This window comes from Ursus maritimus, unplaced genomic scaffold, assembly GCF_017311325.1.
Source record: "Ursus maritimus isolate PB19 unplaced genomic scaffold, ASM1731132v1 scaffold_19, whole genome shotgun sequence".
Taxonomy (NCBI): domain Eukaryota; kingdom Metazoa; phylum Chordata; class Mammalia; order Carnivora; family Ursidae; genus Ursus; species Ursus maritimus.
Genome location: NW_024424341.1, coordinates 42,005,778 through 42,021,658, shown reverse-complemented (window position 1 = coordinate 42,021,658; position 15,881 = coordinate 42,005,778). Strand labels below are relative to the sequence as shown.

General features: G+C 45.4%; 1 protein-coding gene across 3 annotated transcripts; it reads right to left on the bottom strand.

The window, feature by feature from the left end:
* Positions 1-6,919: 6,919 nt before the first annotated feature.
* LOC103677265 (zinc finger protein 547-like) lies at positions 6,920-14,631 on the bottom strand. Of its 3 annotated transcripts, XM_040633756.1 has the most exons (4): positions 14,276-14,413; positions 12,188-12,439; positions 10,135-10,261; positions 6,920-8,969 (listed from the first exon to the last, which is right to left on the bottom strand). In XM_040633756.1, the coding sequence occupies exons 2-4, from the start codon at positions 12,218-12,220 to the stop codon at positions 7,597-7,599; spliced, it is 1,533 nt and encodes a 510-aa protein (XP_040489690.1). In that variant the 5' UTR covers positions 12,221-12,439; positions 14,276-14,413; the 3' UTR covers positions 6,920-7,596. The 3 variants fall into 3 exon arrangements, with proteins under 3 accessions (XP_040489690.1, XP_008704755.2, XP_040489691.1); XM_008706533.2 differs by lacking the exons at positions 12,188-12,439; positions 14,276-14,413 and adding an exon at positions 11,844-11,901; XM_040633757.1 differs by lacking the exons at positions 10,135-10,261; positions 12,188-12,439 and having other exon boundaries at positions 14,276-14,631.
* Positions 14,632-15,881: the final 1,250 nt, after the last annotated feature.

The following is a 15,881-nucleotide window of genomic DNA, read 5'->3' as shown; positions in this document are numbered from 1 at the left end:
CTAGCTTTACTGTTTCAGGTCTTTTGTATTTATGTCTTTAATTCATCTTTAGTTGATTTTGTGTATGTTGGAAGATATGGGTCCAATTTAATTCTTTTGCACGTGGATATCCAGTTTTTCCAACACCATTTATTGAAGAGACTATCTTTCCCCCCATTGTATATTCCTGATTCCTTTGTCAAAGATTAGTTGACTTCACATGTGTGGGTTTTTTTCTGGGCTCCCTCTTCTGTTCCATTGGTCTATGTGTCTGTTTTGATGCCAGTACTATATTGGTTTCATGAGCATAACTTTGTAGGGTAGTTTGAAGACAGGAAGTTTGATGCCTCCAGCTTTGTTCTCCTTGCTCAAGATCGAGCTGTTCAGTGTCTCTTGCGGTCCCACATAAATTTTAGGGTTTTTTTTTTTTCGTATTTCTGTGAAAAGTGTCACTGGAGTTTTGATAGGGATTGCGTTCAATCTGTAGATTACTTTGGGTAGAATGGACGTTTTAATGTTATTAATTCTTCCAATCAATGAACACAGGATGTCTTCCCATTTATTTGTATCTTTGATTTTTTCATCAACGTTTTATAGCTTTCAGTGTTCAGATCTTTCATTTCTTTGGTTACATTTATTCTGAAGTATTTTATTCTTTTTGTTGCTGTTGTCAAACTCCGTTTTTTAAATGTCTTTTCCAGATAATTTGTTAGTGTGTAGAAATGCAACTGATTTTTGTATGTTGGTTTTGTATTCTGCAACTTTACTGAATTCATTTACTAGTTTTTACAGTTTGTTTTGGTACAGCCATTCAAGTTTTATACATATAAGTATATAAATATATATACACACACTAGTACAGTTCATCTGCAGACTAGACATTATTTCTTCTTTTCCATTTTGGATGCCTTTCAATTTTTTTTCTCACCCAATTGCTTTGGCTAGGACTTCAGTACTATGTTGAATAAAAGTGGAAAGAGGGGGCACCCTTGTTCGTAATCTTAGAGGAAAAGATTTTGGCTTTTCAACATTGAGTATGATGTTAGCTGTGTACTTTTCGTATATGCCTTTTATCATGTGAAGGTATCCACCTCTACTTAATTTGTTACAAACTTTTTACCATAAAAGGATGTTTGTCAAATGCTCTTTCTGCATTTATTGAGATGATCATATAATTTTTATCCTTTGTCAATGTGGAGTATTACATTTCCTGTTTTGCACATGTTGAGGCAACCTTGTATCCCAGGGATAAATCCAATTTAATCATAGTGTAAAAGTTTAAAGGTGCTGCTGAATGTGGTTTGCTAGCATTTCCTCGAGGATTTTTGCTTTTATATTTATCAGTCTCCAAATAGTTAAAGTTTAGAGAAAGCTCTGCCTGAATTGTCGAATTGCTATATTGTACACCCAAAACTAGTACAACACTGTGTGTTGACTACACTGGAATTAACATTTTCAAAAACTGAAAGAAAAAAAAAAGTTCTGTCTGGAAGTGGAAGACAGAAGTGGGTGTTGTTACCAGCAGTGCTGGGCCGTGAGGGGCTTATTCTTGCAGCTTCAACCGTACTCAAGGGGCAAAAACTAAGGCCTGAACTCAACTGTGGAGTTAATTTTAGAAAATATGATTTGAACCTGCGGGCACGAGTCCAAGGCATTTGCTGAAACCACAGCATCAGCTTTGCCTCAACCTGTCGCATGTGACGGTATTTGAGATGAAGCTCTCATGACCCTTACAAGACTCTAGAGGGCAGGGGTAATTGAAGCCAATCTTTTTCTACACGTACTTTCTGAATAACTGCACATACCCTCTGGATGAGTTAGTAGTTAATGTTTAAAAGTAATAGTTCTCCTATGTTCTAAGCCTTCCCTGCTTTGAAGCTCTTTGATGAATCTGTCTGATAAGATTTTCAGTAAAAACCATGTTTAGGCCCGTGCAGCTGTTGCTCTCCTCTGGAGGCAGTCCAGAGTGTTTTATTTTCAGTGCGTGGCGACACTCAATCCCATCCTCAGCATATGGCTGGACAGATACCCCTAGAGGACCATGACCTCATAGGTACCTGAAAAGTAAAAGCATTATAAAATTTACTGTATACATTTAAAATAGTTTGATTAAAATAGTTATAAAGTATGCATATAAATTTTATTAAAAACTGGAAAGGACAACAGTAGAGTCATTAAGTAATGAGGATTTCAACTCAAAATAACTATGAAATACGAAATATGTGAAAAATAGAGTAGGTGGAATGAATAACATAATGGATACAACTAGCTCTGAATTAAAAGGCTGTGAGTTCAGATCAGAGGATGCTTTAAAAATCTAAAAACATTAAAAAAAATAAGAGACATGAACACAGAATCTATGAATAAGAGGAAAATTCAGTGAGACAGAATTACTTATAACAGAATAACCCAATTACTAGTCACAGTAAAATAAAGTACTTTATTACAGAATAAAGAAAATCTTGCGAGCTGACAACAGGAAAAAATAGATTACTTTTTTTTTAAAGATTTATTTCTTTATCTGAAACACACAGAGAGAACACAAGTGGGGAGAAGGATCAGAGGGAGAGGGAGAAGCAGACTCCCTGACGAGCAGAGAGCCTGAGGCGGGTCTTGACCTCAGGACCCTTAGATCATGACCTGAGCTGAAGGCAGATGCCTAAGGGACTGAGCCACCCAGGCACCCCAAAAGTAGATCACTTCAGAATAACAATGGGATCGAGCCCCACATCAGGCTCCTCCGCTGTGACCCTGCTTCTTCCTCTCCCACTCCCCCTGCTTGTGTTCCCTCTCTCGCTGGCTGTCTCTCTGCCAAATAAATAAATAAAATCTTTAAAAAAAAATGATGGGACTGAGCCATGAATTTTGATCAAACACAGTGGATGCAGGTCTAGAAAAATAGCTCTTAGAAAATGAAGAAGTGATAAACTTTAATTCAAGATCTTTTTTTCTATGCAATATCTTCATAGTCAAAATGTCCAAAATGAAGCTACTGTGCTAAATGAAATAAGTCACAAAAGGGCAAATGTATGATTTCTCTTATACGAGGTTCCTAGAGTTCATCAAATTCATAGACAGTAGAGATAGAAAGCAGATGGTGGTTTCCAGGGGCCGGGGGGAGTGAGGTCGGGAAGATCGTGTTTAATGATACAAAAATATGTTCAGTTGAGGAAGATGAAAAAGTTCTGAAGATGGATGGTGATGTATCTAATACCACATACGATGATTGATTTTGTGTGTCCAGATACTTGGTCAGACATTACTCCAGATGCTGCTTTCAAGGGCTTTTTGGATTAACACTAAAATCACTTTGAGTAGAGCAGATTACCCTCCATAACGAGGGCAGGCTTCATTCACTCAAAGGCTCTAATAGAAAAGCAGTAACCTGCACAAAATACAAGGAATTTTGTCTGCTGACTGCTTTGGGCTTGCCCTGCAATTCTTCCCTGAGTCTCCAGTCTGCCAGGTTACCCTGAAGATTTTGGACTTGCTAAGCTAACATGATGGTGTCACCCAATACTTTAAAATAAATCTCTCTACATACATATGCATGTGTACAGACATACACCAGTTTGGCTCTAGTTTTCTGGGTAATTCTAATATGTAACAGAACCAAATACTTAAAAGTGATTAAAATAGTAAATTTTAGGGACAGCTGGGTGGCTCAGTTGGTTGAACAGTGCCTTTGGCTGGGGCCCTCATCTCAGGGTCCTGGGATCAAGCCCTGCGTCGGGCTCCTTGCTCAGCGGGGAGTCTGCTTCTCCCTCTGCCTGCTGATCCCCCTGCTTGTGCTCTCTCTCTGACAAATAAATAAATAAATAAATAAATACCAAAAAAAAAAAAACCCACCTAAAAATAAAATAGCAAATTTTATATTTATTTTTATCACTAGAAAAATGATTATTTAAAACGTTTCTAAGAAATTTTATGATGCAAAAACATACTTTGAAGACAAAAAAAAGTATTCAAGTAAAAAGAGAAAATTCTAGAACAATGCCTTGGTGGACATTTGTGTAGAAGGCAGATGGTTCATTAAGTTTTATTAGCAATCACTTCATATGTAGATGAACGTAAATTTGAGCGACTTAGCTTAAACTTCACTTTCTTACTCTACTCTTTGCTCAGTCATTGTCTACACATAAAAGTACTTCTGTTGTTTATACATGATACAGCTCTGATACGTAATGCAGTCTTGCTTATTTTGGGGAGTACTAAAACTTTTTTGTTGGTGTTTTTTATTATAACATTATAGCCAAATGGAGAGTCCCAATCAAATTCCCCAAGTCCCATGAGACAATTTATAGTTTTGTATAATTATTCACAGCAGCACAAATTCTGATATTTTATGTCCAAAAGAGAACTTACTTGCTGCAGTAGAACCCATTACCAGGTGAGGTCAGGGGAAACTACACATGAAGATAAGAAGTGCAAAAAAGAAGCAAAATCCCTGGCAGCTCACCAGTCCACTGGGAGGGATTTGACTGCCTGGGAGGGGATCAGGTCCATAAGGAAATTAATTGCTCTATTTTTGAGCTTTAACATGAATCCCTTAATATTTAGCCTTACTAAAATATATTCTCATACAAGATTACATGCTAGCAAATTATCTAGAAAGAACTGGACTGGAAAATAATTCAAGGGAGACAGTATGCAACTGCTTCATGGTGACTTTGGTTTGCTATTTTGTAAAGATTTATATCTAAGAAAGATACCAACGTCTCTCCTAGTTGTAAATCCTGAAGGAATGAATCAATGCAATGAAAAGGACTATGGAATAGTATATATGGAAACGAGTAATGTATACAGAATACGTGCAATATTATCAAAATGGGATGAGACAACAGTCCTCAAAATGTGGTCTGTACACAGTAACAACAACGTCAACTGGGAACTTGTTAGAAATGTGATGTCTCAGGGATGCCTGGTGGCTCAGTTGGCTAAGTGTTTGCCTTGGCTCAGGCCTGGGATCGAGTCCTCCATCAGGCTCCTTGCTCAGCAGGGATCCTGCTTCTCCCTCTGCCTGCCACCCCCCTTGCTTGTGCACTTTCTCTCTGACGAATAAATAGAATCTTCAAAATAAAAAAAAAAAAAGTGAATTCTTCTTCCTATTTCTGACTCAATGAGAACCTTTGCGGGTGGAACTCAGCAATCTGTGTTCATGGGATTCTGACAGAAGCTAAAGTTTGAGAAGCACAGCAAAAGAAAACCAAGAATAATGTAAGGCCACTGGACATAAGAAAATATTTAAGCTTAAAATTTTGGTGCTAACACTTCAGTGGATCCTGAAAATTTTGAATTACCGTATGATTCTTATCTCCCAGAGCAATGCTAATTCTTTATATACTCCCCCCCCCCCAAAAAAAAGGTGAATGCAGGGACTAAGATATTTGCACATTAATGCTCAGAGCAGTATTTGTGGCAATCGCCAAAAGGTGGAAACAATTCACATTATCTATCAACAGATGACTGGAAAACCACAAAGTTGCAAATATATACAATGAAATATTATGCAGTCTTAGAAAGGAAGGAAAGTTTCATACATATTATTACAACATGAATGAACCTTGCAAATGTGCGTGAGGCAGGCACAAAAGGACAAATACTGGGGGCCTGGGTGGCACAGCGGTTAGGCGTCTGCCTTCGGCTCAGGGCATGATCCCGGCATTATGGGATCGAGCCCCACATCAGGCTCCTCCGCTATGAGCCTTCTTCTTCCTCTCCCACTCCCCCTGCTTGTGTTCCCTCTCTCACTGGCTGTCTCTATCTCTGTCAAATAAATAAATAAAATCTTAAAAAAAAAAAAGGACAAATACTGTATGCTTTCACTTACATGATGTATCTAGAATAAGAAAATTCACCAAAATGGAAAGTATAATATAGATTACAGAGGCTGGACATGCGGTGAGGAATGGGGATTGTTCACTGGGTAGAGTTTCTACTAGGAATGATGAACAAGTTCTAGAAATAGTGGTGATGGTAATATGATATTGTCAATGTACTTAAGGCCATTAAATTGTACACTGAAAAATGGTTAAAAGGGTAAATTTTATGTTATCTATATTTTATCACTAATACAAAAACTGTCAGGGGCTCCTGGGTGGCTCAGTGGGTTGAGCATCTGACTCTTGACTTTGGCTCAGGTCATGGTCTCAGGGTTGTGGGATCCAGCCCCATGCTGGGCTCCACTCTCAGTGGGAAGTCTGCTTGAGAGTCTCTCTACTTCTCCAGCTGCCCCCTCCCCCTGCTCTCTCTCTCTAAAATAAATAAATCTTAAAAACAAACAAACAAACAAATACAACAACTGTCAAGGTTACTAAAAACAAGGAAACTGTCACAACCATGAGGAGCCTCAGGAGACATGAGGGCTAAATGTAATGAGATATCCCAGAAGGGATCCTGGAACAGAAAATTGATTTTGATCAAAACTAAGGAAATCTCAATCAAGCATGTCTTTTGTTATTAATACTGTATGAATATTCAATTATCAATTGCACAAAATGTACTATATATGTATATATTTTAAAGATTTTATTTATTTATTTGACAGGGAGAGAGACAGCGAGAGAGGGAACACAAGCAGGGGGAGTGGGAGAGGAAGAAGCAGGCTCCCAGTGGAGGATCCCGATGTGGGACTCGATCCCATAACGCCGGGATCACGCCCTGAGCCGAAGGCAGATGCCCAACGACTGCGCTACCCAGGCGCCCCACAAAATGTACTATATTGACATAACATACTAATAGTAGGGAAAACTGGGTGTGGGATAAATGAGAACTCCCTGTACTATGTTAGTAGCTTTTCTCTAAATCTAAAATAGTCTAAAATTATTGAAATAATTAGATAATAACGAAGTTAATAAATTTGGACACTTTGCCAAAAAACGCAATAAAGCACATAAAAAACGCTCAATATCACTAGTTATTACAGAAACGCAGACTAAAATAAGACTATGACACATTTATTTTAATTTAAAAGATAGGCTATACCTATAATTGACAAAGATGTGTTCCAAATGGAACTCTTATATACACCTGTTGGGAGTATAAAATGGCACATTCACACTGGAGATCAATTTGGCCAATTCTTAAGAAGTTAAACATTCATCTCTGAGCAGCACTCCACTCTCAGGTATTTACTTATATGTGAATGTTCGCAGTTGTTCTGGTAACAGGTCTACACTAGAAACAACCTACATGTCCATTAACAGATAAACACCTTGTGTTATATACACCCAATGGAATACCACTCAGCAATAAAATGGAATGAACACAACAGGGTAAGTCTCAACAGAGCCACGCAGGGATACACTTTAGGATTCCATTTATGTAAAAACAGAATGAAAAGCAGCCACGCAAAAGTATACTGTAGGATTCCAAGTACATATAAAAATTAAAGAAATGCAAGTAAGTATAAAATGACATGTCGACAGACTCTCCCACATTCACTGCAATCACAAGGCATTTCTCCATCGCTGCAAATTCGAGTGTTTAATGGGGCCAGAGTTGTAAGTAAAGATGTCCCCATACTCGCAATTCTTAGAAGGACTCATGTCAGTGTGAACTCTCTGCTCTGTAACGAGACTGGAGCTGTACCACCAAAACTTCCCACATTAGCTGCAGTCACATGCATTTCTCTACTGTGATTTGCCTGACATCAAATGAGCGTGGAGTTGCAACTAAAGGATTCCCTACATTGCTGCAGTCATCAGGCCTTTCTCCAGTGTGAGTTCTCTGGTGTCTAATATGTGTGAAACGGTACCTAAAGAATTTCCCACACTTGTCACACTCATAAGGCCTTTCTCCAGTGTGAACTCTCTGATGAATAATGAGTGAGGAGCTGCCCATAAAGAATTTCCCACATTCTCTACACTCATAAGCCCTTACTCCGGTGTGGATTTTCTGGTGCTCAACAAGTTTATGTTTAAGGCTGAAAGCTTTCCCACATTCACTGCACTTATAAGGCCTCTCTCCAGTGTGGATTTTCTGGTGTTCAACAACTTTGTCTTTGCGGCTGAAGGCTTTCCCACATTCACTGCACTCGTAAGGCTTTTCACCACTGTGGATTTTCTGATGCTCAACAAGTTTATGTTTGCGGGTGAAAGCTTTCCCACATTCACCGCACTCATAAGGCCTTTCTCCAGTGTGAACTCTCTGATGTCGAATGAGTGTAGAGCGATTTCTAAAAAATTTTCCACATTCACTACAACCATAAGGTCTTTCTCCTGTGTGGATTTTCTGGTGACCAACAAGTTGGGACAGTCTAAGGAAACCCTTCCCACATTGGTTGCACTCAAAAGGCCTCGGCCTGGTGTGAATACCCTGGTGGTCACTGAGGCCAGGTATCTGTGTAAAGAATCCTCCACATTCTGGGTTCTCATAAAGCTGACCTTCATCATGGCCCTTCTGGTGCTGATGGAGGTGGAACTTTCTACGGAAGGCCTTCCCACATTCCCTGTACTCATAAAGCTTTTCTCCAGTGTGTATTTTCTCATGGTCAACAAGTATATGTTTATGACTGAAGGTTTTCTCACACTGGGTGCACTTATAATAATTCTGTTCATTCTGAAAGGCCTCTCCACTTGCTGTGTCCCAGTGTGGCTTTCCTACAACACGAGGAAGCTGTAGTTGGAGAAGGCCTGAGCTGGCTGGGAAGTCCTTCCCACCTTCCCTGCACGTAAAGGTCGTCTCTGTCATGTGACCTCTGCAGTTCTTCACAAATGAAGGCCTCCCCTCATCACTTCTGGAAGGATTCTCTCTAATTTGATGCTTTTGGTGCCGGACATGCTTTCCCCCACAAGTGTGCAGGCCTCGCTCAGGGTGTGCTCCACCATGCTCAGCCAAGCGCAAAAGGTCTTTCAAGAGCAAGCTCCACATCTCCCAGGGCTGGGACTTCTGGATGGATGGGGCTGGCTTTGGAGTCCTGACCTGTGACCCTCCTACAGAAACACCTTGCTCTGAAGGGGCCTCCTCGTCCCGGGCTCCATGCCAGCAACCTGTAAGCAGAGAAATGCCGGTAAAGTGCCTGCTGACTCTGTTGGGAGGAGGCGGCCCCATCGGGAGTGTGTGTCGGATACACGCACGGACGAGGCCGCGGGACTGCTGACAGGCGAGGGGGACTTAAGACAGTGAGAGGAAGGTGTGCTCTGCAGAGCTCAGCCTGGCAAGCTCCCAGGATGGGAGAGCCCTGACTCTGGGGAAGGCCACGAGGGACAGGGAAGTGCAGGGAGGAGAGGTGGGCTCCCCAACTAGCTCCTCTGCAAATGACTGTCAACAAGGCCAGAGCTGCTGGTGCCTGGTGAGCACTGACACAAGACTGGGTCCAGATGCAGAAATGGGTGATTGCAACACAGCAGCTGGTGTTCAGAGACTATTTAAAGATATGTGCAGCTATCACAATACCTTAGGGTAGGTCAAATGTCAAGTGTACTGCAAAGGGAGCAAAAGGAAGGAAGACAGAAGAAAGCCACAAAAGTGGGGGAACTGGGGAATGCAAGATTAGAAATGATGGGAAAGAAAAGGTAGAAATGAGGTATGACCACTGTCCTGGCATCATACAGTGATGAACCCAGCTCTGACAACACACCCATTCCCAGCCCCCGAGCCCCAGGGCCACTTCCTGTTGCGACTGGTGGAATAATATCCACGCTATCAGGCACCAGGCCCCTCCCCCTTCTTCAAGATGAGCACTTACATGGGAATTGGAATGGGCCAACCTAGGTGAAACACAGGAAAAGGGAGTGGAAAGCATGCCCCCAGAGTGATCCCTCACACAACATCCCACATTCTGAAACCAAAAGAACTTCAGAGGAGGGTCTTGCAGAACCAGTGGTCTCTACAAATAGAGACCACATTGGTGGCTGGAATTTCTGGCACAGGCATGCCCCAAGAAATGTCAGCAAGGATGAAGAAGGCATGGAGCACAGAGGCTCCATGCTTCTGAACGGATTAACCTGACCAATGATGACCAAGACCACTGGGATTTCTCAGACAAACTTGGAGCAGAAGTGCACTGGGCCTGGACCTGGCTCCCATAAATGTATGCTAGGAAACCAGAAGGGAAGTAGTGACTGAGATGTGTGGAAACGACAGAGCTACCCCCTGGGAAAGGGGAAACCTGGTGCCCAGCCCCAGACACTGGAGGGGGTGGGAGCGCCTTACCCAGTGATGACAAAAGTGCCAAGTTCTCCAGCATCACACTGTGGTACAGGCTTCTCTGAGCCTCATCAAGGAGCCCCCATTCCTCCTGGGAGAAATGTATGGCCACGTCTGTGAAAACCACAAGCCCCTGCCAAAATGGGGACAGTTCAATCAATGTGCAGCTTCTCTCTCCAGAATCTTCAGTACCGCCCCCCCACCCTCACTTCTATCTCTTCCTTGCCCTCCACCCCAACTTCCCAGTGTGGAAGAGATACAAAGCCTGGTGGTGCTGGTGCCTCTCTTGTCACTGCCACTGATCACTGGGTCCAGACCTCAGGAAGACAAGTGGGAGAGGGTGCAGAAAAGCCCCACCTAGGCTCTGGGGCTGCAGTAGGGCTCTCTCTATAGTAAATTATGCTGCAGTCCCCCAGATCTTGCCTCTCAGGCAACAAAACTGGAACTTATCTGTCTCCCATAAACGCCCCGTCCCAGGACTTTGGGTCAAACATTCACACTCCTCCTCGCCTGCACATCGTTCTTGGTCTGAGCCTCTCTATGGATCTGGTCCTTCCACTTCTGCAACTCAGTTACTGAGACCCACCAGCCTGCTCTGTAGGTAATTCCATGGCTTCCCAACACACCGCCGTACACGTGGAATCCAGGCAGTATTTTGCAAATGGAATCAACAGCTTATTTGGCCCCATCCTGCCCCAGAAACCCAAGTTCCCTAGCACCAGAGACCACCAGGGTCCCTTTGTGGTTCTCCCCACCTGGCCCTGCCACCTGTATCACACTCGCCCTCCCAAACCTAACGTCAGTACTTCAAGGACTCTTGGCCGTCTGCTACATCACTGCTACACATGCTGTCCTACAAGCAGTCACAAACAGCCTGTGTTTACCTGACCCCCATTCGAAGCCCAGCTTCACTGAACTCCCCACCCCGGGCCTAGCAATGCTCCTGGCTGATCCATTTTAACCTCAACTGATCTACCAGCCTGAATGAAACAATACAGGTCAGAACAAGAGTTACCACAAAACAGTGACGCGTCCAAAGAAAGATAATGTGTCCTGCCCTGAGCTCACTGACCTCTGACCTCCTTCATGGAGATGCTTCAACACCTATCTCATATCCTTGACCCCTTGGAAGCCGTTCAGACTCCTCACCTTTATCCCTCATAGGCATACCTCCGTCCAGACACTGTGCCTTCTCATCTGCCTTTGTGATATCCCCTACCGCCATCCAGGCTCCCAAAAGAGATTCAAATCTCAGCCTTCTTCTTCCCCTTCCCACCTCCACAACCCAATGATGCCCCCTCTGAAGACTGAGGCACAGTGACACTTCAGTCCACATACCGGCCACTACGTTATGGCTGTCTGCAACCCGAATGCCTCCCCTAAACTCCAGACCTGTGTGTCTACCTGCCGACTGGGTACCTCTACTTGGGAGTCTCTGAAACATCTGTGACATCAGTGACAAAACCTGACTTCCTATTCCTTCTGAAAAGCCCTCTGACTACTGACTTCCCTAACTCAATTGATAGAACATCCAAACTTCCAGAGAAAGCCAAAAGCCTCGGGACTGTCCCTGACTCCCCCTCCCTTTGCACCTCCCGGCGCCCGCACTCACCACATCACTAAATGTGGGCAACTCTGTGCAGAACGCATCCAGAAAGCACCAGTCTTCTACCTCCACAGCCACCACCCCCTGTCCAGCCATCAGCAGCACTCACCTGCATCGTCACAGGTGCTCCCTCCCAGGTCACTATTCCCACCTTCACTCCAGCTTCTCCGCCACACTTGCAAGACATAGCCTGTTAAAATCTGGATGTGATCACCTGGCTCCCTCCGCTCCAAACCTTCTCTAGCTCCTACTTCCTTCAGATCAGAGGCCCACAAGCTCATGTTGTAATTGTGGATCTGATAACTGTGTGCCCCTGCCCCCAACACTCCCCCTCCCACCCTATATTCCCACCACATGTAAGAACCTTGCAGTTCCCTGAGCATCCTACTCACTCTCACCCCCATCACTCGAACATTCTGGGAACTGTGCTCAGGACACCCTTCCACATCTTACCCCATCAGTTGTCAGAAATGGGAAACGCTCCATGGAATCCAGGGCTCAGTTCAAAACCCTGGGCTTTGTTGAGACACAGGGACTTTAGACCCAAGGGAGGGAGAAGACAAGGTGAACAATCTCAGGACACCACCATTCTTTACATGGGAGTGGCAAAACCATCAGGGTGATAACTGGGGTGGATGAAGGTCTCTCACATCCTCCATTCACCTGTACAGGGTCCATAAGCATTTCTGCAAATGCCATGGGAACCTGCGGGAAGAGGGAGGCCATGAGAAGGGGGCAACCATGGTAGGATTCTACATGCTGAACTGGACCACCGCCGACCGCCCCTGCCCTGCCCTGCAGCACAGCGTTCTCGGCATGATAACTCTCAGCTCCTCTGACTTCAGTGCCGCTCTTACCAGCTGTGTGACTTTATAGGACTGAACCTCCTGAGCTCAATTCCTTTCCTGTAAAATGGGGTTAACAATGACCCCTACCTCACAGAGCTGATAACGGTGATAAACACAATTAATACACACTACCTGGCAGCCATAACTATCCACGAGATTAACAATTCTGTATGCTGTCGGTGCAAATAAAGGGATAGAGTTTTAAAAATGTGAGTCTCCATTATTTCTGCTAAGATTTTCAGTAGATGTAATATGTAACATTCTACTGTTAGCAAATACCACAGATAAATTTTGCCAGTTTATAAAGTGTTGCCATGCTTAATTTAGTGAATGAATTAATTTCTCATTGCCTACCTATGTGTACCTATTTAGATGACTATTGGTTACCTGACATCTTAATCGATAAATGTTTCATACATCCTGAATTTAATGCGTTGTAGGGAGAGTCTGAGCAGGCAGCTCAGATACTCTTCCTTTCAGCAAACAAGCCTACCTGCTACGTGATCCCCTGAAGGGCATTTGCAGGACCCCTTTACCGTAGCACTCTTTCCTTCCTCTTGCCCTCAAGGTGGAGGAGGAGAAGACAGTGCCCCTGTCTGGGACTCATATGCTCCCCACATCTGGCTATTACTTTGTCTCACAGAGACTGTCGCCAAGGATCAGCTGACCTGCAGGGCTGAGAGTCTATACATCCATCTCCAACCAGGCCAGCAAACTTAACAACATCCAGGCACTCTTTTCTAGACACAGGCCAGAATACCTTCCATGATACGTACACTCCTTTATGGAGGAAGCATTAAGGATGCTGAATCCCCTACATGCTCAAAGTCTCAGCCCTCCTGACACCACAGAGGCATCGGCAATAACGACCTTAAGACTACCTCCTTGATCTGGTCCTCAGGTCACGCACTGGTGCAGTCCACACCCTCCACACCTTTGACAGCCCAGCCCCCTTCCCCGTCCTCCAGACCTTTACCTTCACATACTCTCATCATGTCTCCATCCTAAGATATCTCAGCATCAACACGTCCAAAATCAAACCCATCATCTCCCTGATACCTGCTTCCTGGGCTCGATTCCCCCCCTCCATCCTTTCAGACGTTCAGGCAAAGAAACCTTGGCATGGCCCTTCACTCCCTACTATTGCTCACGTGTGGATGTGATGCAGCAGGAAATCCTGTCGGCTCTGCTGTGGAACTCTCCGCAGAATCTCTTCGCATCTCCCTCTAACAACACCGCCCCGGGCCAGCCCCCACCAGAACTCCCTCGGGGGGGTGGGCTGCGGGGTCTCCTGAGCAGTCTCCCCGCCTCCATTCCCCGTCCTGCTCTCCCCTACCTTAAACTTCTGACTCTGGGCATGTCCCTCCCATCCCCGCCCTCTTGCGACCTTCCGCGGACTCCGGCTGCCCACGCCGCCGCTGCAGGCGACACTCCGCCTCGCCCTCTGTTCCCCGCACACACAGGAGTCCCGGTCCCCCCGCTCCCGGTCCCGACTCAGGAGCACCTGCCGGGACACCCCCCCCCCCGCCACGCCCCACCGCACGGGTGGATCCGGGACTCCACGCCGGGGCGCACTCCGCCCCCGCTCCCCCCCGGCCTGGCTGTAAGGAACTGAGCGGGCGCCCGCCCATCGCGGCTGCAGGGCTGGGGGCTGAGGGAGGGCGGCTAAGGGTCCGGGGGTCGCAGCACCCACCTGAGCCGGCTTCATCAGCCCGGCCTCCGCCAACGACCAGTGGAAAGAGCGGGGCGGGGAGCGGCGGGCGACCGGGAGAGGACGAAGGCGCCTCGCAGCAGCCTCTGCGGCGGGGACGACGCCTCTCCCCGCGCATCCCACGTACTTCAGGCAGTACTCTGGTCGCATTACACGAGGCACAGTCCCCAGAACGACGAGAGAACCGAACGCCACAGGAACGCCGCCGGAAGTCCCGCCCCCGGGCGATGCGCCAGCACGAAAAGGGCTCTCAGCTAAGCCTGGCAGGTTGTGCAAGCCCCTGCCGTTGCCTCTACCGCACGGCCTTCTGGGTAATGTAGTTTGCGCGCAGTTACTGCGCAGACTCAGGACTTAGGTCGTCCCTGACGGAAGATAAAGGCCAGGCGAAATAGGAGCTCTGGGAAATGGGAGTTCCGGGTTCTAAAGGGGGCGGGGCTTTGCTGTTTCTTAAAGGAGTGATAGACAGCTTTCTTCCTGGTGCAGTGTAGAACAAGTCATAGAAATGTTCAGAGAGGGGCACCTGGGTGGCACAGCGGTTAAGCGTCTGCCTTCGGCTCAGGGCGTGATCCCGGCGTTATGGGATCAAGCCCCACATCAGGCTCCTCCGCTATGAGCCTGCTTCTTCCTCTCCCACTCCCCCTGCTTGTGTTCCCTCTCTCTCTGGCTGTCTCTGTCTCTGTCGAATAAATAAATAAAATCTTCGAAAGAAAAAAAAATGTTCAGAGACCTGCTGTTTCAGATTCCATGAATTGCAGCACATTTTCAGAAGCCTGCACATAGAAAGGGACACAGCATATCGTAATGTTACTTGCCATCCCCTCATAGCTCTCAGGATCTTGTTGCTTGCCAAAGACTGTACTACAGTGACCCTTTGGAGTCCTTTTTATGGGCTTCAATAGTTTCAATAAGAAGAGCCTCCAGGGGTGCCTGGGTGGGAGTGGAACTCTTGATTTCAGCTCAGATCTTGATCTCAGTGTCATGAGATCCAGCATTGCCTGGGGTTCCGTGCTCAGCTTGTAGAGTCCGCTTGAGATTCTCTCCCTCTACCTCCAAATGAATGAATGAATGAACGAACGAATGAATGAATACCTAGGGAGGAAGGGGGGTAGGGAGAGGGAGGGAAGGAGAGAAGGAGGGAAGAAGTGAGGGGAGCCTCCAGACAGGGCTGTGATGGGGAACTTGAAGGAGGGGTGTAAGAAGGCCCTGAAGTAGTTAGAAAGGGTGAAGATGCGCCTCTGATTCCCACAGAAAACATTTTTCCTGCCTGTATAGTCAGTAATGGTGTTCCAACCTGGAGAACAATACTTTTATTCAGATAATATTACTGTATATCTGAAATATATTCCCTTTCTTTTAAGAATCTGAAACCTATCTGAAAAAAAGACTTACCACATGCCATCTTCTACCTGAACAGTGTATGCCTTCCTGACAATTTGGCCATGTGTACAAAGGGACATCTTACCCCTGAGATAAAGCGTTGAGTATCCATAATCTCATCTCTCTGCTGGTTAGTGATTATCATTTCATCTGTAATTGCAGCAAAAGTGAATGCACAGGGAATTGAGATTATCTCTGGAAAAACACTTGT